At 43.1% G+C, this 16,823-nt stretch overlaps 1 protein-coding gene across 1 annotated transcript in view; it reads left to right on the forward strand.

Annotated features, from left to right (window-relative positions):
* Positions 1-6,980, forward strand: part of LOC147895248 (putative E3 ubiquitin-protein ligase ARI8) — a 73,419-nt gene extending 66,439 nt beyond the window's left edge. The window contains exons 13-15 of the mRNA XM_087383368.1: positions 5,697-5,796; positions 5,917-6,043; positions 6,181-6,980. Of these exons, the coding sequence (XP_087239494.1) occupies positions 5,697-5,796; positions 5,917-6,043; positions 6,181-6,454 (501 nt within the window). The 3' untranslated portion in view covers positions 6,455-6,980. The remainder of the gene's footprint in view (positions 1-5,696; positions 5,797-5,916; positions 6,044-6,180) is intronic.
* Positions 6,981-16,823: the final 9,843 nt, after the last annotated feature.

Here is a 16,823-nt window from a genome sequence, read left to right on the forward strand (position 1 = left end):
AGCAAGAATTTGAGCAGATGGTCTGGAAAATCTCAGAAGGGATCCAAGAGCTGAGCATTTGTTTCAAGCAGAAACTATGCCTAATGCAGCGTATGATGTGCCAATGCCAGAGGCACACCCTCGTGCACAACCTGAGATTTCATAGGGGACGGTCTCATAGCAGGAAGAGATCGAGGCACCATCACCGATCTCCAAGTTCTTCACCGTCTACCTCGAGCTTGACTTCTGTATCTTCTTCTAAGGAAACACAAAAAGTCTAGGAAGAGTAAGTCTTCCAGAGAGACCAAGGAATTCAAAGAGGGAGGTAAATCTGTCAAGTTTATGACCTATAATGGACAATATGGTCATACAGACAAAGCATTGCAGTTCGTCAGGCAGTTTGATGCTGCATTAGGTGACCACAGATGGGTCAGCCCCAAAGAGGTGGAAGGACTTCAAGAAAGCCTTAGTAGTTTATGCCTAAACAGTTTAGAGACCGTGTTCTTCAAGATTGGGACAGTTTGCATATGGATGCAGGAGATACAGTGGATGTGTACAACCAAAAGTTTTGGGATGCTTATTTGCAGGTTGCACCTTTCAAAAAGATCTCCAAAGGAACCCAAATGAGAAAGTATAGTGCAGGACTCAGCCCAAGAATCCAGGCAGTAGTGAATGCTTTGGGGGCAAAGAATATTCAAGACCTTATGCATTCAGCTTCAGTAGCTAGTCTTGTGCCATTACAAGATCCATCCACGGTACTATCCTTGCATGCAGGACGTGCTGAAAGAAAGAAAATTGATTTTTCAAGATGAGAAAAGAAAGAGTATCCCAAGGTTGAAAAGAAAGGGTTTCAGCCTCAGAAGCTGAGGGGTACTCAGTTTTCAAAGTCATATAAAGGCACCTGGCCTACTTATGCCTTTCCCGTGCCTCAGGCACCATGGGAAAGTATTACAATGGACTTCATTTTTGATTTGCCAAGATCAAAGTCAGGGAATGATGGGATTTGGACTATCATTGATAGATTCAGCAAGCAAGCTCATTTCATTCCGGTTCGCAAAACCATAAAGACAGATCATGTGGCTAAGCTTTTCATGGCACAAATCTTTAAGCATCATGGTATGCCTAAGTCCATTGGTAGTGATCAAGATCCCATGTCACTGATCAAGATCCCAAAATGACCAGTCTATTTTGGAGTATTTGATAATATGGGGGCGAATCTGGATTTTTCTTCTTCTTTTCATCCCCAAACAGACGGGCAAAGTGAAGTAGCAAATTCTATAGTATTGGATATGCTGAAATGCTACGTGGGTGACCAAGGTTCAGACTGGGAAAAGTACCTACCATTGGTAGAGTTTGCTTACAATAATACAGTACACAACTCTAGAGGGAAAGCCCTCTTTGAGGTCATCTATGAAGGGTGATTCTGCCACCTATCCTAAGGACTAAGGACGAAATATTTGCAGCTGATCAGTTTGTGAGAGACCTCCAGACAGCTTATAGCCAAGTCCGGACAGCAATCGAAAGATCTCAAGAGAAACATAAAAGAGCTGCAGATAAGCATAGGAGACAATTAGATCTCAAGGAAGGGGATTGGGTACTTTTAAAGTTCGAGAAAGCTAGGCTCCGCAAGTTTAAAGGCAAACAGAAAGTGTATGCAAAGTTATCTCCCAGGTACTATGGCCCTTTCAGGGTAACAAAAAGAATAAATGAGGTTGCATACAGGTTGGCATTGCCAGAGCGTTGGAGGATTCACAATGCATTTCATGTGAGTCTTCTAAAGAAATTCCAGGGGCCAGAGTCTACAGAGCCAGTATGAGCGGATCCACCAGAAGTGGATGAGCTGGAGGAGGTCCTTCAACCAAAGCAGATTGTGTACCATACTGTATACAAAGGCCCTTAGGGCAAGGAGTTTTACAGGTATCTTGTAAAATTCAAGAATTATACGGCATTAGATGCCAAGTGGATGGATGAAGACATGTTGTCCGATTATCCACAACTTTTGGATGTTTACAAGGAAGCTTTTCAGTTGAGGTCAACTGAATAGAAGCCGAGGGGATGTCACCACCTTGTAAATATTTTAAGTCAAAGTACATTTGACCATTTATTTGATCATAATTAAAGAGTTTTCATGTGAGTTAATTATGGTCAAGGCGTTCTTTTAATGGTCAAAGAATTGACTACGGTCAAAGATACTTAACTTTGGTCAAGTAAACCTGACAGCGGTCGGGGAGACTTGGTTTATTACCAAGAGCGTTAACTGCGGTTAACCAGAGAACCACAGAGCTGACTACGGTCAGAGAGTGTTGACTTTGGTCAACAAGACTTGGCATGCGCCAAGAGAGGTAACTATGGTAAACCAAGATGTGCCAACTTCGGTTGGAGAGTTGTGCCAACTTTGGTTGGAGAGACTTGACTATAATTAAGGCGTCTCGACCCTTGGTCAAAGCCCCTTAATTATGATGAAGGGCGTTGGCTTCGGTCAACTAGAGAATAAATATATATTTTTATATTTGTTATGTGTGCTTCTGATGTCTTTTATGACGGAGGATTTCACTTGGACAAGACTCTTCTCTTTGACTCTTTGGTCCAACCAGCAGGGGTATGTACGGGAGCCCGTCTTGGGGACAAGACCTATCAGATATAGATTGGGCCCATGTTGAGAGGCTTCAAGTTCTTAGCTTTCACGGATGAGTTACAGTAAGCCTTCAGCCGCATATCACATAGTTTTGGCTGAGCTCAGGGCATCCCCACTACAGCTTGATGTGGCATTTCAGGTGGTCACATATCTTTACTGCATTGGACAGTACAGATTCGACACCTGTGTAGAATGCCTTTGCAAACCGCTTCATTGAAGAGCTTCGCTAAGATCGTGGCTAGGGCAGTTATCCTGTAAGGAATAAATTCGGTGCGTAGGCCCTCATGATCTTTTGCTCGGCCATTATGAAGCTTCAAGGTTGCGTGCCTAACACCATAGTGTGCATGTGGTGGGGCATGGTATGTGTGAGAGATTAGGTTCAGGCTGATCAGGGACATTGTATAGTGTACGTACGTAAGAATGTCATATTTTGGTGTTCGTGAGGTGGGATGGGGCTCGTCGCTCGAGGGACCTCCTCTAGAAGCCTTTAGAGTTGTTACTAAACAAAATGTTTAATAACAACTCCTTGTTCCCGTGAATGAAAGATTGCTTCTTTTGGCGAACCAGACGGCAGTACTCGCGTATAGTCTCTGCCTTGCCCGGAAGACGGTGCTTGGTTTCGAGTTGGAGTTGTCGGCATAAAGCTTTACACTCGTCGTTGTACCAGCTTTTGCAAGAAACTGAGACGAGAGGTGGAGGGCGTGTGGACCGAGTGGTATATGGGAAAGTGTGTAGCGTAGCCTCATGAAGAGAGCATGTGATCGATGGAGATCGTTCCAGCGAGTGATGATCGGTACAGTTTTGCTACACCTCCCGATGCCTGAACTTCTCCTGTCTCTCGGGTCTCTTCTCGATATGATTTCTCCCACGTGTATCCACTGACTATTGGCAAAGGTCACTCTAGACTTTGATGTGTCTCTGTGTAAAAAGCTATGTCTCGACCTGTGTAAGATTCCAAGAAGTTCCCCAAACTTGACCATAAGTGCCATTGCAGTTCGAGACATTGCAAATCAGGTTCTCAGTCCTCTGAGTCTCATAGACCCCGCCCCACTATGCAGGGGGGCCACCAAGCGCCTGTCGTGGACCTATCAGAAGTCGTCCCTCTCGAACTACCACCCACTTCTCCTCATTCCGGGCGACATCCTGCTGCTACAGGAGGATATGCCTCTCCTCTACTTGGAGGAGTGTGAGATCCTCATCTAAGTGGATCTCTGGGTGGGTACATAAGGCCGAGCATTTGTGTAGTGTTGTGAGGTGAGCCTGGGCGTCTCTGAAGCGGATGATGAGAGGCTTCTCTTGCTTGGGATCTCACCCAGTGCGCTAGGGCCCCCTCAATCCGGTGCTCCTGAAGCCCGAGAGAGGAGGTCACAAAGTTGATCGTGTCATCCATGGGGTTTGTGGCTGTGCGGGGGTCCCACATACCCTGACATTGAGAGCCTTGCTGGCCCTCTGCTGCTGCTCTAGAATTGTGGCTGAAATGGTGGCCTTCGCAGGTTCCCGTTTCGCAACATCCACTCACCCGGTAGTCTCTGCAATGGCTGACTGTGTGCTAGTTATTTGTGATTCAACTGCCTCTACTGCTGGTCCACTATGTGGAGCTGTCACCATGGCTGCTGTCTCCTTCCGGAGCTGGGATATCTCTTGGCTAAGACTGTGAATAAGACGGTCCTGTTCTGCCTCCCGTGTGCGAAGGCGGTGTATTATAACTGTATTATCTCTAGATGGACATGATCCCAAGAGTCCGATGGGATCATGTGGCCATGAAGTGTGTGTAGGGATGTGGTGTGAAGGGGGGCTGGAAGTGGAGACTGCTGGGGAGACAATTGGAACGTGGGTGTGGTTAGATGGACTGATGAGAGGAAAGGTGGCTGGGTAAGGGGTAAGGGTGATAGAGATGAGGCTTACTATGGGGGAGGGGCATCATGGGTTGGTCTAAGAGGAGCTCCCCTTAGTCCCAACACTGATGGTGGTGATGACACAACAAAATCTCCTGCTGCCCCTGACACTGCCACAGCTAGAGATGGTGGGGCTATCCCCTTCAAGGATGATGTAGAAGATGACACCGAGGACAATTGTGATGGTGAGGCAGAAGCTGGTAATGATGGTGATGATGTAGAGGCTGGCGTCGGATTGGTGATTGGGCAGCGGCTTTATTAGTTTCTTTCTGCGTGGCAGCACTGTCAACCTGTAGGCTGTTTCTATTGTTGTGTTTGTTCACATCATCTATGTTTCTTCTCTTATTTAAATCTTTCTTTCTGGTCTCCCTTCGCCATTTTCCTCTCCTTCTCTTGCTGTTTACTAAGAGAGATTTCGGCTGAGAAAGTATGGAGGGGGGGAAGTTGTACAGCCCTTCCTACCTTCCATCACATGAGGAGAGGTGATCCACTTGGCTAGTGGACTGAAGAGGGCTTCCATGAACTGTATATTCAACCTCCTGCCTGAGGTAATTCCTGAGTGTAAGACCTCCTTATTTCTTACCTCTTCTTGACCCTGTGGTATTTTCTTGCTGTTGTGCAGGTAAAGAAACGGTTGGGACCAGCCTTTTGGGTTCTGCAGATCCGATCAGGGGGAAGTCAAGTGCGGGCAGGTGCCTGGCACTGGGTAGTGTTGTCCTGGAAGGGAAATGCGGGGGCTGGAGAGCCCTGCTCCTTGTGTATGTTGGCGTGCAGAAGGCTGGTTGGGCTGGAGCGGGGGGTGTTGGAGTAGCCCCGCACTCTGTGTAGAGCTGCACACAGAGGCGGGTGGGCTGAGGCAGCCCCCACGTGATATGGGTGAGGCCTAGGCAGCCCGTGCGCTGTACGTTAGGGCCCAGGTCCAGTGTCGAAGGAGGGGGGCAGCCTTGTGCTTCAAGGGAGGTCCAGCGACGATGGAAAGGCTGCCCAGGAGCAGAGGGTGCGCAACGGGCTTAGGGGGAGGGGCTGAGGAGAGCAGTGGGGGAATGGGGTTGGGGGGGGGGGGAGGGAGGCGGGGGGAAGAGAGAGAGAGAGAGAGAGAGAGAGAGAGAGAGAGAGAGAACCTGGAACATGGGGCATGTTGGAATATACAATCGGACAATGTCTCAAAATCTACTTGCAAATTGCAGATTGTAGAATGCCGCAGGGTTTTGAAGTGGACATATGCATATGGTTATTATCTTCCAGAAGATGAACATGCAAAAAGGCAGTTCTTTGAATACTTGCAAGGTGATTACTGAGGTCCACTAGTCTTTTGGTTTGGCACCTGGCACTTCTTGTTGAATTGCATTTTCACTTTGGCAGGAACGAGTGACATTTTTTATTTCTGATCATGTCTAATGAATCCAGGGGAGGCTGAGGCTGGCTTGGAGCGACTTCATCAGTGTGCAGAAAAAGATCTGCAAGCTTATTTGGAAGGGGAATCACCTGAGAGTTCTTTTAATGATTTTCGGACTAAGCTTGCTGGGTTGACAAGGTGATCTGATCATTGAAACTCACGATATCAGTCAGGTTCAGTTTTCTGGACAAGTTTATTGTTACAAGGGGCACAGCTGGCGTGTCCCTAAAAGGTGGTTGGTTCCTTTTTGACGTTTTGGATTGTATTTGGTGCAGTGTAACAAGAAACTACTTTGAGAACCTTGTTCGGGCATTGGAGAATGGTTTGGCAGACGTGGACAGCTCCCCTATATTAGGCGATAAGTCTATTAGCAGTGAGAGGGCACAGGGATCGTCCAGGGGGAGAAATGGTAGATCAAGGTTTAGCTCTAGAATTGGTGGTTCCAGCCAAGTTGGAGATGGTAATGGGCACTGGTATTGTGAGCATTGCACTTACGCAAATATAGCATCCACATCAGTCTGTGCTATGTGCCATCTTGATCGTCTCTAACACGATGATAATGATGCCTTCCTTTCACAAAGCTCATTTAATGATGACAAAAGCTTGGCATGCTCCGTTCCTCTGGAGAGCCATTACAGTTGGTCTGCTGTCTGAAGTGGCAGAGCAAACCTTCCAATCATAATGCCTTGGGCCTGAAATGTTTTTGATCTACTTAGCCGGATTGATGGTTGTTCAGGTTGCATTTGAACAATGCTCATGTATGTGATAGCTGGACATCACTATCGTCTGCTCCCAAGGCTGGACTATCCTTGCATGACAAATTGTATAAAGTACACACCATCTTGGATGGCATGTAAATTATTGATCTACAGCAAACAAAGAGTTAACAAAAAAAGCTACTTGTCTCATAACTAATGGGTGGTTAGTGAATAATAGGATGGCTCTCTATGATGTGCTTGATAGTCATTTGGCACCATATATTTACCTCAGTGGTGTCTACCATTAGATTGTACATTGTTGACAATTTTGTAACTTTAATATCAGAAGTTTAGTATGTTATCTCAGAAAGTTGGAACGTTTAGGCCTTCGGTTGCATTTGGAATGCTGTCTGCAACTGTGCAATTATAAAGGGAAGAAAGATGAACAAGGCAGTTCTTGCCACCTATTTTGTGACTGAGTGGTTGACGCCTTTCCAAACTGCATTATGAGCATCTGATATGTGGATGATAGTGGAGGATAATTTGTCTGTGGTTTTATTAATAAGTTCGATATGAAGTCTCTTTCAAAATTGTGTGTTTACAGCTTGAGCTTGAATCTCCCACGTGGTTAATACAAGAGAGCATGCTTGTAAACACTGCCTTTGTAAATTCTAGTTTCTACAAGTACGTATCCTGTTTTCTTTACTTATATATTACTTAATTTTGTTTCATTTCCAAAAAAAATCTAAAACTTCAATTCCTTTTGCCAATGTTCTTGAATTCCTTTGAGCCAAAGATAAAGGTTTTCCCCTGATATGAGGAGCGAACCTGGTATATATGGGAGGCCGCAAACTGGGACCAATGTTGCTCTCAAATTTGCTCACCCTACCTATGGCAAGGCTGCATGTAGGTGCCAAGAGTGTATAAGATCGGGCACAATTTGCTTGAATCACACATGATGAACATGATCAGACATGTGATTGCAATGGCCTTCTCACATCTTGCAACCGTACATCCATATTGGCGGTCTCTGGGTGATTGGAATGTTTGTTGTGCCACTTGGCATTTATGCATGCAGTAGTAGGTGTGGCTCTTTTAACCCCCTTGGGTGCCCCCCTTGTGGCTTGTATGGATGAAGGATTTATTGGAGTGTTGGACATGTGGATTGTGGCTCTAAACTAATCCCATAAGAAATAGTGGCATGGTGAGAGCGTTGCGTATATTAAGGAGTTAACCTCCTCTCGCGTCTCTCTTTTGGGAGTGGGAGAGGGCTTTGACACGACTATGGGGCGGGTTCTTGGGACCCCGTACTAGGTGTCCTTTCGTTGACACGTGGTGTACTTTGCATTAGAGCAAGTTCGGGATTGTGTGGACTGTCTAGGTGGCTGTTCAACGTGTATATGACACGTAGCACTAGCTAGCTCTGGGCAGATTTTGACAGTTGCGAAGGGTCGCGACTCATGGCGATGAGACTTAAGTGTGACCCTGTCTGGTGGCAGTGGCCCTACACTGACGGTTGCCAGTTCGTTTGGTGTCGATGTGACTTATAAAGGCACTTTGGGGGCGGCTTTGATTTGCAGACCCCCCGTGCAGTTTGTCGCGTCACACTTTTGTGGTTGGGTTGGCCTTTCGCTTGGTTGACTCACCTTTCAAGGTGCTTAGCCCACGGGGGGTGTTCTTAACACCCTTGGGTGCCCCCCTTGTGGCTTGTATGGATAAAGGGTTTATTGGAGTCAAGAGTGCTGCTGGACACGTGGATTGTGGCTCTAAACTAACCCCATAAGCAATAGTGGGATAATGAGAGCCTTGCATATATTAAGAAGTTAGCCCCCTCTCTTGTATCCCACCGGCTCTTTTGGGAGTGGGAGAGGGATTTGACACAGCTATGCGGCGGGGGCTTGGGAGCCCTCGTACCCGGTGTCCTCTCGTTGACACGTGGCGCCCTCTGCACCTTTACAAATTTGAGGTTAAATTATGAATTGAGTTTCCATGATGTAGTGTCCATTCTTTCAAGTGAAGAAAGAAAAGCATAGATGAATATGATCAGAGGAAGTGAATGAGCATATGTTGCAAAGGAGAAATAGAAAGCCAAAGACAATGGAGGTAAAAAGTGTGATTTAATTTGTGAATATTGTGGATGAGATGGGCATGTGAAAAGTTTTAATGGAAAAGGTTGTCTTGTTGAAGACGGCTCGAAAGGTGGATTTGTAGGTTGTGTTCAAAATGGGAATCCAATCATCGATTTGGAGAAAGATGATTGATCAATCTTTAGTGGATGGCGACATTGGGTTTCTTGAAGCTCTTTTATCAGTGTTTTGCTTTCCCCTCTCGGTTTATGCACCATGGAGACTGGAACTCTTGACCTCCTTTCAAAGAGCAAAGCTCTTGCACCATAGAGACTTGAACTCTTTTTCCCACTTCGGAAAGAGATGTTATCCCAACTTGCACCATGGAGACTTGAACTCTCGACCATTTTTTCAAAGAGCAAAACTCTTTTCACGAGGTACATGATGAAAGTAAGATCTCTTAAGGCTACAATTACTTTTAAAATGAAAGTAGATATTTTGTGAAAAAATTGGGTGCCTTTGTAATACTCTTATTTCTTCATGTTTCATGCATTTCGAGTTGCACTGTCCAACTCTCTTTCTGTTGCACTGCCAACCTCACTTTCTTGACCATGAGGACATGATGGATGCAAAGGCACGATTGAGCATGTACATGTCTTGTCCGTGATTGAGGCCATCATGAGGAAGTTACTATTGACCCCCTTGTATGATGGCACACCTATGTTAAAGCTACCGGCTTGCCTTTTGATCCTAAATTGGCAAATGATGTAGGACGGCAATCATGTGGTTGGTTGATATTGCTTAAGGTAAAAGCATTACAGGAAAGATGTATGAATCGTAGAGGGAGCTCCTTGTCAAGCTGCTTTGCTTGAGCTTCACCAAGCGCTTCACCTCTCTGTTGTCTAGCCTTTGTCCCAACGTTTCTACATCTATAGGGTACTTCCAGTTTGAGAACCTCTCTAATATCAAATTGTATCTACCGAGATGAGCCCTTTGACCAAGCTCTTTTGTTGCTCCTATATTCACCTCCTATTCACCGTTGGGAGCTTCCTCTTCAAGATCTCTTGAGTCTTTTTGCCACGCTGCCACATCGGTCCTCCACGTCGCACCTTCCCATTGCTCGTCACTGTCAAGAATGCCTTTAATGTGCTTTGTCAATGGGCTATCGAAGTGGCGACTGAGAGTTTCTTTACAACCTCTAGCGAGGTTCTCTGAGATGCCATTGCTTAGTTTTGACCCCCTTGCTTCTCTTGGAGATTCCTTGTTGCTCAGTGAATCGAAACCATGCCTTGTTGCTTTGCTAGGTTTTAGCGCTTGTAAGCTAGCTTTTGCTACTTGTATTGACTTTCCACTGGCAGCGCTACCTGCAAGCTTTCAAGCTTGCTTAGCTGCTTATATGATTTTCTCATCAGTGGTCATTGGTAGTAGTTGCTAGGGACTTCCTATACTTGGTTCACCTAGCACGCACTATGGCAAGCCTAAAGCTATGCTAGAATCTCTTGGTATTAGGGGAGGTTTGGGGTCTCATAGGGATTTAAGGTGGACCAATTGGACTGCTCCTTTCTATGGGGCAATGCCATGTTGAGGTGCCATTTAGCATTTATGGGTAAGGAGACCTCTAACCAATAGTTTAGACCCTTGGTCTTCACTCCCAGCCATTGATCTCATCTCTAATCCAAGGAATACATTCAAATTTGCGGTAGAACACTTCTGGCATTAGATCAAGGTGTAGATGTAAGGGATACCATCAAAGGATAGAGAAATAGATCCAAGAAAGGAGGAGGCACTTAATGCCATTCATAGATTTGCAAGAGAATCCAAGGGAGAAGATTGAAGGAAAAGGTGCTTGAATCCAAGCTGTCCATTATGCGGTAAGAGCTTAGCCATCCATCATGCGCCTTGATGGCCACCCTTCATCATACACCTTATTCATCGCTTTTCAATTGGATCTTCCATCTCCACCATAGCTCTATCCAAGATCCAACAGTCGACAAGATAAGGTGCATTCCCCCTCTTTTAAACACCTCCCTTGTGTCAAATTTTTCCAATTGGAGCCCAACAAAGGTGCCTCTCTTCAGCTGCCACCTTCCACCACCATCCAAGAGCCAAGCTTGACCAATTTAAACAAAGGTAGCCATGCCAGTTGAGTAAATGCTAAAAGTCCCTTCGCCCATGGTTATTACAGTAGGGTCTTTTGGTTGTTCCTTAATCCTTTTCTTAATCCATTCCTTATGAGGCCCTTTTCAGACCCTAATCCTCCCCTAATGCCTATGTTTGCTTAAGCTCTTTTCAAAGTTTTTAACTTGTTGCAGTCACTGTACATCACAGCTCCTCATCTTATTCATAGCTCGTCACTTTCATCTTAGCTGCTTGATCTACTGGTTACCTCCACTATCCTTTCTCAAGGCCTTGTTTGAGATTTGCATGTAGTATGCCCTTGTTTGGGGTTTCAAGGCCTTCAATAGCCTTATGCTTATTGCAACTGCATCGCTTGACCTTTGGAGAGCCTTTGTCTTGCTCTTTTGGAAGACTCCATGAGCTTTATGTTGCTCTCCTAAAAAACTCACCTATACACATGCTTGGACCTTAGTGGCTCCCTAGCTTGTTATGCAAGCTCTTTGCTTGCTTATGGTTGTGCCTCTCTTGGCCCACTTGTGAAAATGCAAAGGTTAAAAAAGAATGGAATTTTAGTTACCAAGTATGGTGGTATGGGAGTAGTTCTATATGTGGCCTCCTCTTGATGTTTCTTAGCCCATATTGGGGTATAAAAGTGCCATCCCCTTGTGGTCCTTGATTGGTTCATATCGGCTTTTAAGGTGCCTTTTCAAAACATCACCTCATGAGGACCACTTTGGAAATCATGGGGCATTGATAAGCACACATAGAAACTTAGAGGGATCTCACAACATTGGGTTAAATATCAATCAAGCATACAATCAAAGGTAAAAAATGATGGATCTTGCATACAGGTAAGACGACTTAAAGCAATGATCAAAGTTGATAGATATAAAAAAATCCTTGCTCCAAACAAATGAAAAATGGACAATACATCGTAATTGCAATACATAAATATATATTAGAAAAACCACAAAGGCACAATTAACACAAAGAAATATAGAACTGAGTCAACTTCCCTCCTTTCGAAATGAATAATTCCTTAGGAAAAATAAAATCAACATACAATTTTGAGACGGTACAACCTCTTTGAAACCTTTGAACGGGGACAAGCCTATAATATACAAACATATCTTTTTGCATGTCCTCTCGATACAATAACTTGTTGTAGAAAATTAGCAGATGTATATGAGCCATGCAAGAAAAGATTGATGTACATATCGTAGTATCCAAGATGCAAGAGAAATCAAAGAAAAAGAATGATTCTACAAAATTACACCCAAGGTCCTTTATATTAGCCCTATATGAGGTCTTATAAGCCACAACCCACAAGTAACAAACGTACACTTTCCATTCCATACATTTACTAACTTAATATGACATTTTAGAAAGACGAGATTTGGATAGTGCAAGATTTTCTCTTCAATCATGGAAAGCTAAATCGTGAAATTTGGTGGCCATAGCATAGTAAGGATGCATGTGGATGTAGACCAAGCACAAGAGGCTAGGCGAAGTGTTGATGGTCTTTTTCTCTCACCCCTTGGCCAATGCACTCGATTGCTTGGTGTGTGTGTAGGGCTTGGTGCGTGCCAAATTGCTTGGTAAGAAAGATTCCACGTCTTGCACTTTGGGATATGCTTGGCATTCAACATACTACTCGATGATTGGATGCAGATAAGGAGCACTGCACTATCACGGGTTTGTGCAAGCATGGACAAAATTGTATGAAGATGGTGATTGACAAGTGGCATGTTGCCAAAAATGATGAGCCATGGGCTCTTGTAAAAGATTTTGACGTAAGGTTTTAGAGTTCGGTCTGTGAGCTGAGATCTTGTACTCTATAATTCTTTTCTCTGAAATACAATTCCGTCGTGGGGTTGTCCTAGGCCCTAGTGTTGTGCGAGAGAGAGAGAGAGAGAGAGAGAGAGAGAGAAAATGAAGCAAGTATTTGCAGTTCAGAGTGTGATTGCGTGAAGAAATAGTTTCAAATTTCAAGGTGGTTCGTTCTTTATGCACCCGATCCACCCCGTTCCGTAAAAACTAAATCTTCCGATTTGTAAAAACTCAAATTATCTATAAATTGCCATTTCAGGTTTGGAGAGAAAATCACCAAACCGCAAAAAAACACAACTTTAGGTTGAGGAAAGGGGTTTTGGTATAGATGGAATAATCGTTTCGTTTCTCACAAGGACAATTCCTCAAAAATTGCACATAGTGGTCTTCATTAGAGAGTCTTTGGGTTTACATTTGAAATCTCTAATCAATGCTAGTCCATCTTGGTAAACCGCCCATGGAAGTGGCGTTCTCATCTTCTAACTTCTCTATCTTCTCTTTGTCTTGCTGTCGAGTCTATTGCTCAGCCGCACCCACTTGGGAGGTACCTATGGCTTCGTCATCATTGAAGGGCCTATCCAAGATGGTATCAGGAGAAGATGGGATGTTTTGTGGTGACGAGTAATCGGGGCAACTTGTAGAGGAACCAAGGCTCAAGAAATAACTAAAACACTTGTGCTAACATTAAATAATCGAATTGTTAATAGGCTTGTGCAAACATTAAATAGCCAAATTGTTAATATTTCAAAAATTCAATTGCTTTTGGTTGAAAATTGCTACAAAAGGTTAGCTATAAATCATGATTCGTTGTCTCACCTTGTTTTTCTATTTTTTTCATATGGACTAAGAATTGAAGCTTAAACTAACTCTAAACCAAAATTTAAAAAATCATTAAATATAAGCTAAGCTCATGGAGTAATTAGAATACTCCTAATTGCCCTTAAGTAAGCACTCCATCATTTTAAAACTTTTTGGCACTACTTAATTAGTTTATTATGTTTGAACCTAACTAAGATAGGGCATGGACTATGAGGAGACATTTGTATTCATCACAAGAATGACTTATTCTCTCTCTTGCATGCAAGTATGGGATTACTATTTCTTAGATGGATGTTAAGTGAACCCATATACTGAACCATATCTTGTGCGATTTTATGATGCGGATTGGGAGATGGCCACAATATACATAACCATAGGTTGGGGTTTTGCGATGCAAATTAGTGAGATGGCCCCAAATGTAGTCTATTTCAAAATACACATTCATTCTAAAGTCTCATTTTGTCTCTTGGTCTAGCAAGTAGTAAGCCATTGTGGCATTGTCTACAACAGAGGCTAAGTACATTTCTCTTGCCCTGTGTGCATTCAAAGCAGTTTGGCTTTGCAAGCTGTTAAACGATGTAGTTAAAGATAGTGCTACATCAATCTTTTGAGACAACCAAAGTGCCTTTCCTTAGCAAAGAATCCAAAATATCATGAACAATCAAAGCACATTGACCTCCCCTATGATTTCATATGACATCAAATGGAAGAAGGAACTGCCCAACTAGTTCACTTTTTCTTTGGGTATCAAGTAGCCATTATGTTCACAAAAGCCTTGCCTCATGAGGAGATTGAAATTTTCAAAAATTATCTATATACGTGATATAAAGACCATCCCACGATGGGTCATTGGTATGGCCATACACATCTACATATGGTGGGACATATGAGTATATGTTAAGATGGATAGTTAGGAATATGGAGAACTCTATAAGGGACCTACATCATAGTTTGGACTTAGGGAAACCCACATTATAGTTCCATATATACTTTATCATATTCTTTTTGTTGGCGAGGAAGAGAGTACATTTTGTATAGCCAAAACAGTGTTGTTTGTTTTCTCTTCATTGTATGTGTAGAGTGTATGGACTGTATGTTCACTCCGACTATGCCAAGCTTTGGCAGATATGGATAAATTGACCTTTTAAAAGAAAACAACATATTGCAAGCTATGCATCATCATGTGTCTCTTGATTTTGTAGGCACCATGCAAGTACAACCATATCGAAGTAATCTTCTTTAAAACAAGATCTTTTGAAGACACATAGCTAAGCAGAAGCACCATGAATTTCATACTTTGTATCACCATTGAAATTTTGTAGGAACAAATCAAGTAAGAACAAGAGAAAGCAACCTTTTAAGTAATGAAGTGGTTGATCAAGTTTTCTACCTTGTCGAAGTGTCCAGAACATAATGCCATATTCCACATTTCTTCCATATCTATATGTAGTTAGGATGCTAACTAGGGTTATATCCTCTAATTTGATCTCATGGCATCGTAATTGAGGTGAAATCTTTAGAGCCTCAACCTTGTTTGATTCATGCTACAATGATGGGACTCCTTCAGACTAGAACCAATTTCTTTAATTCAGCAAATACGTCTTTGCATGATAAACAATTTTAAATGTTAATGAAAAATATCCAAATGCATAACAACCTCAACAAATCCATAGTCTAACAATAGTAGTGGGGTTTTCCCTTGACAAAACAAATGAAATTTTTTGTGTAGATTTACCCCACTTGTGACAAATTTTTAGCTTGTAGAAGATTATAGGGAGAACATAAGAGCATAACAAAATGGATCATGAAATCTTGACAAGGCTATGTTTGGCCCACTGCGTGCCCAAAAATAAAAATATTATACAAAATATTGCAGCCATGCACAAAGCCAATCTGTGTATCATGAATCAAATCAAGGACTGCAAAAAGTGGCTGATTGCCTTCGCAAAATTTGTAAGTTGTGCCAAAAGTGTATCAGCCTCCATTCTATGACCAAAATTTGGCACTCCCCTTTAGGGATAAGATGGTTGGTGCCCTTAGTGAGTGAAGAAGGCATTAATCTAGAATACCATAGCTGAAGTAACATGATCTCCAAAACAACAACGAGGTGGTCAACACATCCGAGCCAAGGCATTTGCTCTTATGCATGCAGTTCTGAATTCCATGTTATTGAATGGTGTATCAAGTGAAATCTTCATATCTAGGTCACCTCCAAGGGAGAAATCTGCCAAACCCTCAACCTAGCACGCTCTCTCTCTCAGGCATGTCAGTGAGAAGGGAGGCATAGTAATCTGTAGCAATCTGCTAATTCCAAAATACTGTTAGAGTTGGTTAGTTATGAGACACTCTCTCTATCATGTCGAGGACCAAGAGCAGAGAAAAAATGTTCATTGGCTTTACCCCCATCTGAATTCAAACGACTCATGTGCATGGTAAGAAAAATCAACCTTCTGCTCTAGAAGTGAATGGTCATGAGCCCTTGTTCCAACAAGGTGCTCATGGACCCATCATCTGATGTTCTTCCCTCTGCAAGGCTGCTAGTTGCTGGAGGATGGCAATCTCCTCTTTAAGAACATCTTGTATCTTGATCCAAGAGACCAAGTGATAGACCTCACTATTATGAAGAAAAGCTGTTGCCAAAGCAAGAGGAAAGAACATACCATCCTTCAAATAAGACTTCTAAAAATGGACAAACCACCAATAACAGGTTCTTCTTTACATAGAAAGCCTTTGGAATCCTGACACTGGTAGAGCTAGAATTGGCGTGTGGCTCAAAAAGAGTCAGTCACTAATAGTGGTTGGACATAGATGCTCTTGGGGCAATGCCACCTCTATCTAGAGCTCAATCATCAACATAGACTCTGTCAATACATGCATGGATGGGCATTGAACGTCTCTTGGTTGACTAGGAAATTATAAGCGAAGAAGACAAGGAATCAAAAGCATTGCTAGAAAAATATAAGCAAAGAAGACAAGGCATGAAAAGCATCATCGGTCCAACCGCCGTCTCTGGCTCGGAAATGAAAAACCAATGCATCCTAGGAAGCTCTCAAGAAGGCCACCTTCCCGTTCCTCTCTTTTACCTGTAAGCAACTCCACCATATTCTTATAGACCAGAGAGGCACAACCTTCTTCTCTAATCTCTTACTGGTGTGCTGTGGCATTTTAGCTGCAACCATATCAGGGGAAACATTATCAGGAACCATTCTAAAAAAGTAATTGGAGACCAATTACTCATGTAGATGTTTATGAACCAATGAAGACTCTTTAATCGGCAAAGCCAGGTATTATGTTATCTTTGTTGATGATTTTAGATATTCTGAAGTCCAAAAGCCAAGCATTCCAAAATTTCAAAGAATTCAAGACACAAAATGAAAAATTAAGATG

The sequence above is a fragment of the Dipteris shenzhenensis genome, chromosome 13 (genome assembly GCF_047967505.1).
Source record: "Dipteris shenzhenensis isolate YYH24624 ecotype China chromosome 13, Dip_SZ_1.0, whole genome shotgun sequence".
Taxonomy (NCBI): Eukaryota; Viridiplantae; Streptophyta; class Polypodiopsida; order Gleicheniales; family Dipteridaceae; genus Dipteris; species Dipteris shenzhenensis.